Raw genomic sequence first — 18,135 nt, 5'->3', positions numbered from 1 at the left:
TATCACAAGCGCGTAGTTTTTTATTTTAATTGATGGACTAGACTTTTTGGGATTTGTGGATTACGGTGATGTTTTTAATCAGTTGCTAATAGCATATCTATGTTATTAATCAATACTGCATGTTCTTTACAGACATCTAGCACTGCAGAAATAATGGCATGATTGTCATGCACACAAGCTTTTTTAAACATTCTTAGACTCGTTCTGTTCTTTTTGGTTAGTTTCTGTGAAGCTCACAGATCTGGACGTCAGATTAAAGCTTTAGCAGAGGAACAGTTCGTTCAGAGTAACTCAGAAGAGAACACAAGGCCACTAGATGTCACAGAGATAATTACACAGGCCTGTTGTACTCTAAAACTTTTGCTGCCACTACGTTTTAACGCTGATGAGCTTCTTTTTTAAATACTTTCTTCAATCCAGTTTAATGTGCAATGATAAGTCGCATCTGAATATGCACACATCACTATGCAAAAAGCAGTATGATCAAACAGTAGAATGTCCAAACAACAGTATTGATGGAAAAGTAGATGAACAAAACCCAGATCACTGGATGATGTGATGAAACAGCCTGTCTAGATGATTTTTTTTTTCATTGCACAAATATCTTATTCCATTCTGTAATCCATATTATAGCCTTTGTGGTTAGAAGCAGAAATACAGATGCATAAAAATCTTTTCAAAGCAATTAATAATTAAGGAAATACAGATTTGCACTTTTTTTTTTTTTTTAATGGTGAGGCCCTTAGATGAAGAAACTTTCTTTTTACTGCATCAGGGAATCTTTAAATGCAGCTTGCTTGTTTTCATCTCTGAATGTGCCATTTAAAATTACAGCGGGGTGTTTTGTTAATAGCAGCCTTGAGGTGAGGGAAGAATTGTTTGGCTCATAGCCAGCAGTTTTACAGCCTTTGCATACAAACAGGCTCCTTTTGGACCGAATATCAAATATTCAGATGCGCTGGCTTGCATCAGCAGTATAATCAAAGAGTCCATACAAAATCACTCAAAATATGCTACCGACAGTTGGAATTATGGTAGACAAATGTAGATAAAATATATATATATATATACAAATGCATATATGGGGGGGCTTTTATGATTCCCCAGGCTGCATTTATTTGATTTGAAGTACAATATAGTGACATTACTGCAAACTAAAAAAAATATATATATATGTGTTTTTATTTGAATATATTTTAAAATATAAGTTGTCACATGATCCTTCTGAAATCATTCCATCAACTTTATAAAATGTCTTTACTGCCACTTTTGATCAATTGATTAAAAAGTGCATATAGTGCATATAGTTTTGAAACTCTGTAACAGACTGAACTTGGACGAGAGTTTCAAGACTGAATCCCAACAGGTTAATGAAGTCAAAATCTTGATCAAAGCTGCGAGTTTCTTATTGGCTATGAGTGAATATTTTTTTGCATCTGGGAGAAGGAATCAATCCAGTCGTAACTATCCAGCATGGGCAAAAATAGCTACGGACTTCCCTTTGGCTCATCTATATCACACACACACCTGAAGGATGCTGGTCTCTTCTCTGGGAATAAGAGTAAATATATTCACTGTAGGAGAAGCAGCTTGAAGGCAGATGGTTTCTCTTCCCGCACTGGGACGACAACAAGTCATACATTTAGAAAATGAGTTTTGGCTCTGTGGATCGGGCTGAGATTGAACAGTGTTTGGGGTTTCCATCAGGCTGCTGGAGAATCTGAAGTCTGATTTTTCTGCTCTGAAGGGAGTCGACTGCATCCATTTCTGATAAAACAATGAATATTTCATCTGTATCAAAACAGCCAACAGCCATATGTTTTTTCATCTAATGAGTCCCAAATTAAACAGCCGTCAATATCAAGTTAAGCAAGAGAGTTTAACACTACACACCTCCAGAGAGCATCATGGTTTCAGGAAATCTGAACTTAATGATTTTCTTTACTAAAACTGGCAAATATACCCCCTGACACCTGGGTCTACTTGAAAAGTCTGTTTTAAGATCCATCGTGAGAGCAAATTAACCCAGGCCTTCCAGACAGTAATCTTGACTAGTCTATTATCAAAACCTCAGAGAAAGAAAGTGCAAAACTCAGCTTTGAAAAGCAATGTTGTATTTTAAGTATTGTAAAGTGTTAATAATGAATTTACTCAATGCGGAATATATACGCTACCATTTAAAAGTCACAATAAGTCTCAAAACTCTTTAAATACATAAATTGCATTTGTTCTACTATAAATGTAAGAAGCCTGCTTATGTTTATTGGTTTTATCGAGCACTGAAGAAATAATGATCTCTTGATTTAAAATCAATGGCATTTCCAGGAGACTATTTACACGGCGACTTTGATCACTAACCTCACAAAACTCCACACACTCAGTAAGATAAAGAAATTGACTTTACGGCAAGAGAAACCTAATCTCCCCTCCCTCCATTGCTAAGACTTCCCTATGTAGCCAAGAAAGACATCGCTCTCGTTTTATGATTCAAGACGCAAACAGAATCAGGCAGAACTTGAAACCTATTCTCCGCCTGGGCAATTACAGGAAAACCCATCTCCTGTTATATAACCCCCTTTATTTTACAGCAAACATCAATCTCGTTTATAGAATCTGACGTGGAAGGCAAAGCACTACATGGAGCATTAAATATTCTGTTAGTCTGCAGCCGCGGCGCTGGACAGATGAGCAGAGGCGGCTGTTAACTCTGATATCTGATCACAGGCAGAAATGAGAGAGGTAGAGGAGGAGAAGAACGGACCGAAACTCTAAATGCCCCTCAGTGCTCACAATTCACTCTCGGTTCTGTCCATAGAATTTAGGGAAGCTTTCGCGAAGGAGGCTTTTGTGAGGGTGGCTGTCAAACTTTCTAAAATGGAAAGCACTAGAGAGACAAAGCTTGAGAAGATACCAATGGAACTTCCTGAAATTGTATTTGGATCAAGGTGTGAGATTTGTGTTGGGCTGAACCGATGGCTTCACTCCAAATAGCTGTGGGCTGTCTGAAAGATTGAATCACAGGTGTGTAAACAGGGTTTAGAGTTTAAACGCTGCAAGAAAACAATGTACTGTAGTACAAGCAGGACCACTGGGATATGAGTAGGATTTCTTTTTTGCAGAGCCAGGAGTGTAAAGCACACTAAATAAGCATCTACAGCATGATATTAACAGCAACCAATATCTTCCAGCCCCCAACCTCCATTTAAGTGAATAAAAACATTTTATGAAGAAGAAGAGACTTTTATGAGCCACTTCATTTTACTAATTTAAAAGCATTTCAGAATGAGTGAATCTAATGAGCTGGTTCTTTTTAGCGAATCAAAAACATTCCAGATACCCAAACAAATGATTCTCATACACCAGATTTTTATGGGAATAAAAAAAAAAAATTCTTAAGAGGAGACTTTTATGAGCCAATTCTCTTTGCTAATTAAAAAACATTTCAGAATGAATGAATCTCATGATCACCGGTTCTTTTCAGTGAATCAAATATATTCCAGACACCAGAACAAATTATTCTTCTAAGCCCATTCTTTTTAGTGAATCTAAAACATTCCAGATTCTTGAAACAAATGATTCTTATGAATGGATTCTTTATTTTGTGATTTGAAAACATTTTAGAATGAATGATTCTTATAACTGGATCCTTTGAGTGAATTAAAGACATTTCTGATTCCCAAACAAAAGATTCTTATACTGTAAGCTGTATTTTTTTTTAGTGAATTTAAAATGCTACAGATCAAATGATTCGTATGTGTCGGTTTTTATGCAAATCAAGAACATTCATGAACTAAAGAGTCTTATGGGCTGGTTCTTTTTATGGAATCAATATAAAAAAATAAAAAAAAACTTATTCTGATAATTCAGGTTTAATTGAATAAAAAAAAAAGTCCAAAATGGCATTACATCCCTATTGACTTTCATTATACAGTGGGTACGGAAAGTATTCAGATCCCCTTAAATTTTTCACTCTTTGTTATATTGCAACCATTTGCTAAAATCATTTAAGTTCATTTTTTTCCTCATTAATGTACACACAGCACCCCATAGTGACAGAAAAACACAGAATTGTTTTTTTTGCAGATTTATTAAAAAAGAAAAACTGAAATATCACATGGTCCTAAGTATTCAGACCCTTTGCTGTGACACTCATATATTTAACTCAGGTGCTGTCCATTTCTTCTGATCATCCTTGAGATGGTTCTACACCTTCATTTGAGTCCAGCTGTGTTTGATAATACTGATTGGACTTGATTAGGAAAGCCACACACCTGTCTATATAAGACCTTACAGCTCACAGTGCATGTCAGAGCAAATGAGAATCATGAGGTCAAAGGAACTGCCTGAAGAGCTCAGAGACAGAATTGTGGCAAGGCACAGATCTGGCCAAGGTAACAAAAAAAATTCTGCTGCACTTAAGGTTCCTAAGAGCACAGTGGCCTCCATAATCCTTAAATGGAAGACGTTTGGGTTTGGGATGACCAGAACCCTTTCTAGAGCTGGCCGTCCGGCCAAACTTAGCTATCGGGGGAGAAGAGCCTTGGTGAGAGAGGTAAAGAAGAACCCAAAGATCACTGTGGCTGAACTCCAGAGATCCAGTCGGGAGATGGGAGAAAGTTGTAGAAAGTCAACCATCACTGCAGCCCTCCACCAGTCAGGGCTTTATGGCAGAGTGGCCCGACGGAAGCCTCTCCTCACTGCAAGACACATGAAAGCCCGCATGGAGTTTGCTAAAAAACAGAGAAATAAGATTCTCTGGTCTGATGAGCCCAAGATAGAACTTTTTGGCCTTAATTCTAAGCGGTATGTGTGGAGAAAACCAGGCACTGCTCATCACCTGTCCAATACAGTCCCAACAGTGAAGCATGGTGGTGGCAGCATCATGCTGTCGGGGTGTTTTTCAGCTGCAGGGACAGGACGACTGGTTGCAATTGAGGGAAAGATGAATGCGGCCGAGTACAGGGATATCCTGGATGAAAACCTTCTCCAGAGTGCTCAGGACCTCAGACTGGGCCGAAGGTTCACCTTCCAACAAGACAATGACCCTAAGCACACAGCTAAAATAACGAAGGAGTGGCTTCACAACAACTCCGTGACTGTTCTTTAATGGTGGGGCGAGGGTTCTGATTTAAACCCAACTGAGCATCTCTGGAGAGACCTGAAAATGGCTGTCCACCAACGTTTACCATCCAACCTGACAGAACTGGAGAGGATCTGCAAGGAGGAATGGCAGAGGATCCCCAAATCCAGGTGTGAAAAACCTGTTGCATCTTTCCCAAAAAGTCTCATGGCTGTATTAGATCAAAAGGGTGCTTCTACTAAATACTGAGCAAAGGGTCTGAATACTTAGGACCATGTGATATTTCAGTTTTTCTTTTTTAATAAATGTGCAAAAAATGCCAACAATTCTGTGTTTTTCTGCCAATATGGGGTGCTGTGTGTACATTAATGAGGAAAAAAAATTAACTTAAATGATTTTAGCAAATGGCTGCAATATAACAAAGAGTGAAAAATTTAAGGGGGTCTGAATACTTTCCGTACCCACTGTGTGGAAACATAGTTTTCAAAATATCTTATTTTGTGTTCTACAGTAGGCCAATTATTGAATTACACTTATGCCACCCCTAAAAAGACAATGAAAAGTCATTAAAAAGTTTCTGCACTTTCTGCAAGAACTGTTTAATTGAAATTCTCTCATATTTTGGCAAAGGAGTTGCATTTCTTCCCAATATTTCTTCCTGAGTCATTAATGGAACCAGAATTGGTCATTCATTTGTGATTTCGCCTCATCCCTATTCAAGTTGCACACAAAATATAACTTCTCAAAATATTTAGGCAAATGTTTCAAAAATACTTTTCCTACTTCAGTCTAATCAGTCAAATACAATTATGCACATATACCTTGTTGATTTAGTTAATGCTCGACTAATTGTACCTGACGCAATCCCTGCCTCGGTGTGTGTGTTTGTGGAGGCTGTATTCGCTTTGATAAAGGTCTTCTCTCCAGAGACATCTGGTGTGTGTGTGTGTGTGTGTGTGTGTGTGTGTGTGTGAGTCAGACTGCTTTCTGGCAAGAACGAGAGAGTAACAGAACATCAAAGAAAACACCTATAGTTGATTCGGCACAAACACGCACTAACTAGCTTACATATCAACACCACAGGGTTAGAAACAAACATACAATCCAAAATCAATGCAAACATTCTTTTCAGTTCCCAAATCAGACTGAGAAGTGTTTACCTGGCTGCTCATTACATGCAGCCTGGCCAAATTTAGTGTGGCACGTCATCGGCACATAAAATATTCAAACCAATAGAGCCTTGACGGCAAAACAACAAACAAGTGACATTTTTCATCGGCCCAAAGATTTTTCTGTCAGGGAAAGTGTGTGACTCAGAGATGATAGCCTTGGGTGCTCAGCTTACCCCGAGACAGGCATGACACATCCCCTAATGCCTGTGGCATTCTGGGAAGTTATAAAGTGGGCTTGTACCAATCAAACAAGAGAGAGGATTGTATAATGCGGCTCGTTTACAAGCCACGTTTGACCCCGCAAAGTGCATGGGAGCCATTAAGAAAGAAGGGAATGAATAATTGAAACTGCTAAAACGAGAAAAACGGGATTTTGTGGATTTGAGACAAGACTGCCAAGAGCATGAGAGCGGTGATGTCCTGTCACGACTGTGAGGTGAAGGACTTTGGTGATTACTAGACGGGTGTGCAAACGGAGAGCAAATAAATGGTTATTGGACACAGATGTCAGGTGTGGCATCAGTCTCGCAGACCTGGAAAGTCTCTAAACAGACTTTCTGGAGAGTAACATGTCCAGTCTGTACTATTTATTACAAAGAAAAACACTTAAATACATACATCTTTAACATGATTTCAAAAGAACAATATCCATTAATAATACTAATTCAAGTTTCAGAACCTTAATGGGATAGTTTGGCCAAAAATAAATATTCTGTCATCATTTACTCACCCTTATGTTGATCCAAACCTGTATGACTTATATTGAAAAATATTGTCTTATATGACAATTTTTATTTTTGGGTGTATTAATCCATTTAAGTACACAAAACATGCTTCATTTTGATTCGTTCGTCACTGAACACAATAAAAACTTGGAGTGAGTGAGTCACATTGATTCAGTGAGTTCATTCAGTAAAGCGTTCATCTGACTGATTCAAACTGGCATCTTGTGAGTCTTTCTAAATGACTCATTAAAGAATCAGCTCATAAGAGTCATTCACATTTGCAGAGCATCACCACTGAAAACAGAGAGGGAGCTTAGTCATATCAAATGTTAAAGTTTTTTTTTTTTTTTTTTTTTTCACCAGTCTTAAAACCTGCCAGGCAAAAATCATGTTAAAATTACATTGAAAAAAAAAAAGGGTATAGAAACAATTTTCACTCAGATATTTCAGGTAAATTTCACAAACAATTACAAAGAAACAGACAATTAAAGCATTAAATTAGACATTACATTTTTGAAGTATAAAAAAAAGTAATAATATTTTCTTGTACTTAAGTGATCTGTTTTACTTACAATATCGAAAAATAGTTTTTTTACAATGCACTAACAATAAGCATAAACATTAAAAAAACTGTGCTGCTTGACTTGCAAAAGCCACTAAAAAGGCAAATATGTCAACATTTTTTTTAAAGAAAATAAAGCAGGATCTGAATGGATTCATTTAAGCCAAATCCAAACAAGTCCAAGTGGCATTTCAGTGAAGCTGCACTCGAAAGCAGAAGTACGTGGCACTAATTTAACCCTGATTGGAAATTATCCAATTATGTAAACGACCAGAATGATTGTTTTGAATGTGAATTCCCTTGTCCTTTCATATTCTTGCTCCCTCCATCCCTCTTTGGAAAACTATCTCTTGACGTCTAGGTGCTTGTGTAATCAACCGGAAATTGAGGCAACTCTAAACCTCGCTTCAACAGCAGAAAGACGAAGTGTTCAGGAAAGTGCCCACCTGTGTTGATTCTCCCCGCCCACCTGTGACTAATCACGACCCGTGACGGAAGCAGTTGACTAACCACTCCCACGTAATTGAGAGTGAAATCGGGACCACTGGGAGTATCCAAGTGGACATGGGATAGCACATGAAAAAAAATAATAATAAAAACGGGCACTTGCAGCAGACGTTGGTGGGTTTTGGCAGAATGAAATAAGACAGGCTGGAAACAGCCATCTGACTCTTATACAACATGATTTGTTTGAAAAGTCGGGGCAACCTCACACTGAACAGCCATCTGTCTTCATAAGATTCCTGCCAGTTCCTCAGGGCCCCTACGATCCAAAAATACACCCAAAAAATCCAAACCAAAACAATAGAACTCGAGAAAGGTACACCCAGAGTGAGAGATTAGATACAGTCCATGAATTTAATATGAATCTGGAGGAGCTTGAACTATAAATAGACATTTTACTGACATGTGAATGATGAAAGATTATTAGAGTGATATATCTTTGACATCAAAGCTGCTAGGAAAGTTTTCAAAAACGTATCAAGAAGTTAAAACCATGTTTTCTGGATATGTTATGTTATATGTCATGTTATGTGTTGTGTTATGTTATATGTTATAACATGTACTAACAGGAGTAATGTGTATAAAACGATATAAAATTAAAATATATCATGATAAATATTAATATACCATGGTTATAGCATAACTACACAGTACAGTAACATGAAACTTTAATACATTTCATGGTATTCATTTAAGATAGTATTTTCTTAGTAATTCAAAGAATACCATAGTATATAAATACAATAATCAAACTGTACTAGTATGGTTATTCCAGCACTGTACTATGATACTTTGAATTATGAAGTACTATCAACATGTAAATTCAATGGTATATGAATATTATCAAATCAAAATAACATAAGTGCCACTGTATTTGATTATATCATGATGCTGTTTGATTTTGATATTTATATACCATGGCATATTTCATCGTACATTCATTCGAGTACCATGGTATATAATACCATGGTATTTACTGTATCAAAGCACCATAGTTTTAGCTTGTAATACAGTCACAGTACCAGCTAGTCACCATGGTTTGAGATTTTAAACAACTACGCTGCCATAGTATTTAATGTGGTAAACTGTTCTGCTATTTGCCTTAATAAGTCTATAAATAATAGTGCCTGTGCTGTTTGATGCTGCTTAAGAGATCCAGAAAACACTTCAACTCCTTCCAGCCGCCTCCGACTGCCAACAGGCAAAGAGACAACTTAATGACAGCGCCTGTCATAAACATGAATCAAACAGACCACGTGGAAGCACAATGGTGTGTGTTTAGTTAAGAATCTATTAAACAGTAATTAAGATCACTACCGAAGCCCATCAGAGCAATACCAATCCGCATAAACCGTGTGTGAGGTGAAAACTCAAAGATCATGCTAATATACCATAATTAAAGTCTCAGAGAAAACAATAACACACACAAAAGCAGTTTAAGAGTGATCTGAGAAGAAAAACAACTCACCGATCTTCTTCGAGCGCTCGTCTCCTCTGCTGTGCATTGTGATTGGAGAGTAGATGAATGGGCTGGCGCTGGACAAGCCCTGTCCCAGAAGGCCTTTTACCTTATGAGGACGCAGACTCACCGGCAGGTTTAACAGAGACACAGATCTAAAGAAATAAGATTTAATAAAGAATAAATAAGCTTTCCATTGATGTATGGTTAATTAGGATCGGACAATATTTGGCCGAGATACAACTATTTGAAAATCTGGAATCTGAGGGTACAAAAAAATCTAAATATTGAGAAAATCACCTTTAAAGTTGTCCGAATTAAGTTCTTAGCAATGCATATTACTAATCACAAATTAAGTTTTGATATATTACGGTAGGAAATTGACAAAATATCTTCATGGAACATGATCTTTAATTAATATCCTAATGATTTTTGGCATAAAAGAAAAATCTATCATTTTGACCCATACAATGTTTTTTTTTTTTTTTGGCTAGTGCTAAAAATATACCCCAGCGACTTAAGACTGCTTTTGTGGTCCAGGGTCACATATTGAGTAAGCAGAAAGCTCCTGAAATGTGTCTTATGCTCTTTTCAGTGTCACATGATCCTTCAGCTGCTGCTCAAGAAACATTTATTAATATCAATGTTGAATTTGAGAGTTGAGATGCTTCATATTTTTGTGAAAACTATGATATACTTCTTTTAGGGTGCTCTGACAAAAAGAAAGTTCAAAAGAACAGCATAAATTTGAAATAAAAATATTTTGTAAAATTATGAATGACACTTGCTAATCAGTTGAATGCATCCTGAATAAAAGTAGTAAATAAATATTATTGACCCCAAAATTTTGAACGGTATTGTAAAATTTATAAAACAACATTTATAAGGATTCCAAAATTACGCAGTTTATAACTACACTCTGGTGTTTAAGTGTCTACTCAGTGTAGATTAACAACCGTTTGGATGTAAAATTAAATTTCACAACATTTAAGTTTGTAATAATTCTCAGTAGCAAGGTTTCCATTATAGATTTGCACAAAACTTTCACAATATTTCATAAATGTCGATAAAAAACAATTGCAAATAAGTCTCGCGATAAGTCATGGCAAAGGATGTTGGTAGGTTTATGTATATTGCAGCCACCACACTAGTCATTATTTTTAATCGAAGGAGAAGTAGATGTGTATATTTAGTGAAGCAGTGCAGAGAGCCACTTCTGGAAATCTTCGGAAAAGTGCCTCGGTGCAGCTGGTATAAACACCGGCATTGACTAGACTGGCCAGTGGCTGTGTCAGAGCCGTACTGCACCAGACGTCTTCAGTGTAAATATCCAAGCATTATTGGCAAGGAAAGGCCTTTATGAGGTGTATGAGGTGTTTCTTGGAGGTTATAGTATATTAAAGAATGATCATGTGACTTTGACGTAAACCAGATGACCTGTAAATCCGAAAAAAACGAAAAAAAAAAAAAAATGTTTCCATTGCAGCTTTTGATATATTCCTTTTTCAAACTGCCTGCAAAACCACCTCATGTGAGTGTAAAAACTGTGATATATGGGAGTTTTTGCAAAATTGACGCGTTTCCGTTGGGCATTTTTTAAATTCGCAATTTCAATTTGTGCAATTTGAAGGGTAATGGAATTTTTTATAACCCTTTTACAATACATGACTGCTGAAAAGGGAAATAATGTAATAGAAACATATTTAATGTGAGAGCACAACTTCAGCTTTAAGTTGAAACCTAACAACAGCCCAAAACACCCTAACAACAACCCACAACACCCTAGCAACCACATCCTACATCTGCAAAACTAAAACAATCTGGATGTCATCTACAAAGTCAAAGCTTTAAAAGAAAATCTGCCATCATCTGTGCCCTGCTCTAACAATTACAACACAAGCTCTGAAATATTCAGCAATAGCGCTCATGTGGACAATGCAAATAGTCATTTGCTAAGCAAGCACTACTATCACCCATATTTGAAGGGATAGTTCAAGCAAAAAAAATAATAATTCTGTTATGATTTACATTTTAATCCTGTTTGCCTTTTTGACTTTCTTTAGCAGAACTGAAAAGAAGATATTTTGGAAGAAGATGATGATAGAATGTTCATTTTTGGATGAACTATCCAATTAAATGCTGGAAGGTTAACCAACAAACCCCCAAGTATTAAACTTCGGCACATAACTCTTCCCACAGTGCTTGTGCAATTGATTCCTCAAATCAAGTGAGAGGTGTGCTGGTAGTCTATGTGATCAGACTTACAACTTTCACCTGGTGGATGATAAAATATGCTAAAAAAGAAATTCCACAGACTTATACTGAAGCCATATCTACAGATCAGAATAGACTTGTTCGGTGTCACGTCATAGCTGTGTGGGCGGAGTCAGCGTGGGGGAAAACAGTCCTTTCCCCCTCATTGGAAAAGCATGGTGTTGACTCAGAATGGCCTACATAAAATTATTTCTGGCGCTCAACAGAGCAACATACACATAAAAACTGAGATGTATTGGGTCGGACTGTCCATACGGTATTTGTGACTGGACAAACCACCCAACGGAATGGCCAGAGGTGTCTATTCCCGACATTTTTTGTTCCCTAACTGAGCAAGAGACAGCTGACTACAAGCCTATACGAGACGGTAAAAGTAAACATGTCGTTTTGTTTTGCTTAATTTTAATAAAGTGATAAAGACTTGAGTAAAACCCTGTCGTACTTTCTTATTGATATATTAAAACGTTTTTTAACATTGACAAAAACAGGTAACATTAAGCTCCACTGAAGTGCCTTGAAATAAGCAAGGTTATTCTATGTGGTGTGTGCTGCGGCTGCCTAATCATTTTCATGAATATATGCCGTAAAATAAAAAGATAACATGAAAATATGTATATAAAATACCAAAAAACATGGTTATTAGTTACTATAGTTAAACCATGGTAAAAAACAAAGTTTTGCCATACTAACCATGTGGTTATAGGCTACAATTGGCAATAAAAACGCCAAAAAAAAAAACAAACCCTTGGTTAACCTACTATACTTTTACTATAGTAATACCATTGCTAATTGTCATAAGGGATTGTGCATAATAACATAAAATAAATGTTTTAATAGATTATAACATATCAGGGAGTGAGATTTATTTGATTGCAGTGCGAAGGAGGGTTACTGTAAAGTCCCATCAGAACTGGGTTGCGGTGCAGGGGGACGGGACTAATGACAGATCATTGCAGGGTATCAGTCATATACATCATCAGATTAGGTTTTTTAACTTATTAGAGGTACAGAACACAACACAGCAACTTTTCGGCATTGCACTAAGCAAAAAATCAATCAAAATCATTGCAAAAATCAAGCACCTGACAAGCACCTGACAAGGTCTCCATGCTTTAATTCGAATGGTTTGTTTTCCCCCTCAGAATAAAGGGTTTTTGAGGGCATTCCCAGCAATGCCGAACAGGTCTATAGAAAAAAAAAAAGGCTAATTTGTCTGGACTGAAATCATTAACCTATTACCTAGTAACCACTCCAAAACCCAAGAAGCCACCTAGCAACCACCCAAACACCTTAGCAACCACTACAAACCCTAGAAAACCACCTAGCAACCACCCCTAACTCCCTAGAAATCACAGCAAACCCCTGCCAACTACCCAAGCACCTTAGCAACTACCCTAAAGCCACCACCCCATACCCTAGAGAACCACACCAAACCTCCAGCAACCACCCAAAACACTTTAGCAACAAGCCAAAAACCCTAGCAACCACCCCAAACCCTATAAGCCAAAACTCTAGAAACCAAAATGCTAACAACTACCCGCAACCACATAACAACCACTCCAGACACCCTAGCAACCACCTCAAATCCTAGAAAACCACCCCAAACTCCCTAGCAACAACCCCAAAACCCTAGCAACTACCTAAACACCTTGACAACCACCCTAAACACCTAGCCTAAGTAACCACCCTAAAACCCTGGTATCCACTCACAACACCCTAGCAACAGCCCCACATGCTAACAACCACCCGCAACCACCTAACAATCATCCCAGACACCCTAGCAACCACCTCAGACCCTAGAAAACCACCCCAAACCTATAGCAACCAAACACCTAAGCAACCACCCTAAAGACCATAGAAAACACTCACAACACCCTACAAACAACACAAATGCTAACAACCACCCGCAATCACCTAACAACAACTCCAGTCATCCTAGCAACAACCTCAAATCTTGGAAAAACACAACCAAACCTCCAGCAACCATCCCAAATGCTAACAACCACTCATACCCTAGAGAACCACATCAAACCTCCAGCAACAGCCTCAACACCACCCAAAACACTAGCAACATGACCAAAAACCCTGCAACCACCCACAACATCCTAGCAACCACCTAACAACCACCCCAAACCAACTACTTCACCCCAGCAAACACTTTACATAACAGAAGCTATATATAAGAAGCAAGAAAGAGAGAATATTAAAAACAAGACTGTGATTTCTAAAAAAAAAAAAAAAAAAAAAAAAAAAAAAAAAAAAAAAAGACTGGCGTAAGTCTGTGTTCTTTCTGAGTTTCTAAATCAAGCTCTCAAGTGTTGAGCAGCTTTCAACACTCTTCAGTTCTGTTTCTACCCTTCCTGTTCTCAGATATTCATAGAAAAGGACACGAGGAGACAAAAAAAAAAAAGAATCACTCTGAACTTTCACTTGATTCTGAACAACGAACCTCTCGGCGTTAGAGCTTAAAATGTCTCATAACACTGTTGCCAAAGCAACAACATCTCTGAACAGCAATCAGGGCAGTTTAACACTGACATTTACTCTTTCCTATAAGACTTTAACATTGTTAACAACAACGGCGAGATTTCATTATGGAACTTTTTAAAGAAAAAAACTTAAAATCTGCCCTCTGTGTAAACTCTGGCAGCAGGCAGCGAGCAAGATACTGCATGTTAATGACATGTGAAGAGGGAGATAACTATCAGGGGGAAAACTCCCCGTCTGAAGTTTTATAATTAAATATCCCTTTAAGGATAAATTAAGCCATTTGAACAACTCAAAAATTAAAAAAACAAGCTCTTCGGAGAGGAGCGCTTGGAGAAATGGAGACTTCAATCAAGCGAACATGTTGAGCTTTAGCCACTGGTGGGATTATGAAATACATCTGTTAAACACATTTATAGGCCTTTCTTTCCTACGCACAAAGAACATCAGCAACTTCCTTGGGACAGATGAAATGATATGTGAAGTTTGCACTTCACATTAAAATGTTTAATTTGGGGAGAATAAAACAAATGAAAGCTGCATATTTAATTTTCATACAGAGTTCTTATGGCTCACAAACCAACAAACTTCAAAGATGTTTTAAACCAAAGATAGAGTTCAGATGAGTCATTTTTCAGACACGGAGCAGTAGAAATACACCATCAAAAGCCTCTGAGTGGACATTGAGATAAATGTGTTCAAATAAACAATAAAACATTTTGCTTTCATGGAAAACAGACATATTTTATCATAAATAGTCTGAAGAACGTTTGATGTACAATAACACTCACAAGCGTTTACTGAAGCTAAGATGCATAAAGCCACAACCATGAGATCATTAACATATGACCTCCCACATATGCAAATCATTGGGGACTAGATTGGTTGTACAAAATGCAAGTATGACTGTGTTTGGTACAAGGACATCAGGGGAAAAAATAAAAGGTTCTCTCACCTGACGATGGGCAGTTTGGTGAAGGGAACAGGAGGAAGTTTGAGTCCGTCAGGGAGGCTGATCACCTCCATTCCACCCGGACACTTTGACGTGTAGTTTTCCAGACTCTGGGTCACTTCTTTCTTCTCTGTGAAGACAGAAAGAGTATGTGTATTGTTATTTCTGTGACAGCAACATACATACTGAAATTTAATTTGTATGTATATATATATATATATATATATATATATATATATATATATATATATATATATATATATATATATATATATATATATATATTTAAATTATATTAAATTAAATTATATATATAAATATATAAAATAAATATATAGAAAAATATAATAAATAAATATAAATTACAATAAAATAAATAATATTATGTATAAATTAATTTATATAGAGAGTATTTTATTTTTTCTAAATGAAATATAAAAACCAAATATAACACTAAAATGTTATTTTATATATAAAATGTACTATAACAAAAAAATATTTAAATAACACTGTTATTAGTTAACACCTTGACACCTTACAATCAGTTAAAAGTTCTTGTAAACAATTGTGCACAAACATGATTTAGAAAATGGATATGGAGCTACAATCTGATTGGATGAGCTATCAAGACTAGTATTCTTCCAGAAACATCACTGTTTTTAAGAGCCAACACCACACCTCATAAATCAGCAGATCATAAATGCATCTAAAGTGTATTGAGAGCCCCAAGGGGTGAAATTACCCACAATCCTCGCTCACAGGTCTCTAGCCCGGAGCGAGATATAAATTGAACAAGGCAAATAATCGGAGCGTCCGTACATCATGAGGGGAGACGTGCATGGCTCACGACCGGTCTATTTTAAGCTCTGTTTCCACAGGTGAGTGTCGTATTGACTAACTGCTCTGTCTATAAAAAAGTTAACGGCCTCACTCTGCCATCAATTCACACCTCACAGCCTTTCCGATAAAACCAATGATCCCGCATGCAGTCACAATCAGATCCAAACGCTCAGAGAGAATCCCTGCTGCAATGAGCAACAGACAAAGACAAATATAATGGACGGACAGATTTTTATCCTAAAAAAAAACTATTTTATAATATAATACTTATACATTATAATATAAAACTTATAATATTAATACAACTTGATCTCATAACATTTTGCATTAATAACATTAAAAACATGGCATGTTTGTATTATTAACAATTTATAATAATAATATTAAAAATATTTACATTTAGTCATTTAGCAGACGCTTTTATCCAAAGCGACTTACAAATGAGGACAATGGAAGCAATCAAAAACAACAAAAATATTAATAATAATACAAAATGTTCTAAATATTATTTTAGTTATTACTATTGTTTTATTATTATTATTATGAATAATATGATAAAAGTATAAATATACAACAAAAATATAAATCATAAATACTAATAATAATAATTATTATTATTATATTTAATAATTTATAACATTTTACAGACAAATATATTGGACGGCTATAATATATTTTTTAAATTAGATTAAATAAAAATAATAATAAAATGTATAATATTAATAATAGTTTACAATTTTCATAACATTTTGCAATAATAACATTACATACATATCTGTATTATCAATTTGTATTAATAAACAATAATAATAATAATAAAACAAAATTTTATAAATAATGTATTATTATAATAATAATTATTACAAATTTTAAATATAATATATAAAAATATAAATGGTAAATAATAATAATAATAATAATACTATTTAATGATTTATAACATTGTATTATTAATAACAATATATTATAAATATTTTAATATTATTGTTATAACTATATTTATTATTATTATTTATATTTAAAATTCAATGCTATATTTAAAAGTAAAATAAAATATATGCTTTATATATATATATATATATATATATATATATATATATATATATATATATATATATATATATATAAAGATTTAAAAAATATTTTAGATAAAAGATAAAAAAAGATATGTATATACAAAACATGAATAACAAAACAAAATATTATTAAAATATTATTATTATTATTATTACTACTACTACTACTACTACTGTTATTAGGTTAGCTGTTCTACAAACAAAAGGAATCCTTTGCACCCTGAACAGATGGGAATTGAAAGCTTCATAAAATAGATGCTGGCAGATTGCCGGCCCCTGTGGCAGACGGAAAGGTGGAACTAACTTATAGCTGCCATTAATGATTTAACATGACCCCAAGAAAGATCAGTCCCATCGATATTTCTCATTCCTCACACAGGGGTGCAGCTGGCCCACGGTGAAGTGCCGTCTGAGATGACAAGAAGGGGAAGGAAAGGATGAGAAGAGGTGTAATAAACATCCTTCACAACTCTCATGTTGAGGGAATAATAGATCAAAAACCCGTCTAGTTCTAAGACCAGACTACAAAAAAAAAAAAAAAAAGAATTCTAATCCTCTGTAATTTTCTAATGAGGTTAGAGGTGGTCAGTTCATCTAAAGAACGAGTGTGATGCAACTAATTATGTTAATGTCATTAAATGCAAAAAACTCATAAAATGAATATGTAACAAAGTCAGAACGCAGGGTTTTTATTTATTTTTTTTTACTTTAAATTGCCCACTGCAAAAGAGACTTCATGTTCTTACATACATGCGAACCACACAGTTCAGATCTAAAAACAACTATTTAATAGATGTTCTCTCTGTGTGCATTGTTCGTTTGACAGCTCTAAAAGAGACCTGTGTGCATCTCTGGATGTCCGTTGGACAGGATCTCTGCCTACAATTGAGTTACATAACATTAATCTCAAATAACATCAGGGAAAACTAAAACCAAACTCTTAGAGTCCATCTACTTGGAGAACTCTCAAAGCAACTGGCTCTATTTACAGAAACCAAATCATA

General features: G+C 35.7%; 1 protein-coding gene across 1 annotated transcript in view; it reads right to left on the bottom strand.

Moving 5' to 3' along the window:
* Nucleotides 1-18,135, bottom strand: part of LOC109069068 (trafficking protein particle complex subunit 9-like) — a 188,973-nt gene that overhangs the window by 135,115 nt on the left and 35,723 nt on the right. Inside the window, 2 exon segments of the mRNA XM_042745691.1 lie at nt 9,512-9,657; nt 15,219-15,346. Coding sequence (XP_042601625.1) covers nt 9,512-9,657; nt 15,219-15,346 — 274 coding nt within the window.

This window comes from Cyprinus carpio, chromosome B19 (assembly GCF_018340385.1).
Source record: "Cyprinus carpio isolate SPL01 chromosome B19, ASM1834038v1, whole genome shotgun sequence".
In the NCBI taxonomy this organism is placed as follows: Eukaryota; Metazoa; Chordata; class Actinopteri; order Cypriniformes; family Cyprinidae; genus Cyprinus; species Cyprinus carpio.
The sequence above is the reverse complement of the archived record's forward strand: the minus strand, read 5'-3'. Positions and strand labels throughout refer to the sequence as shown.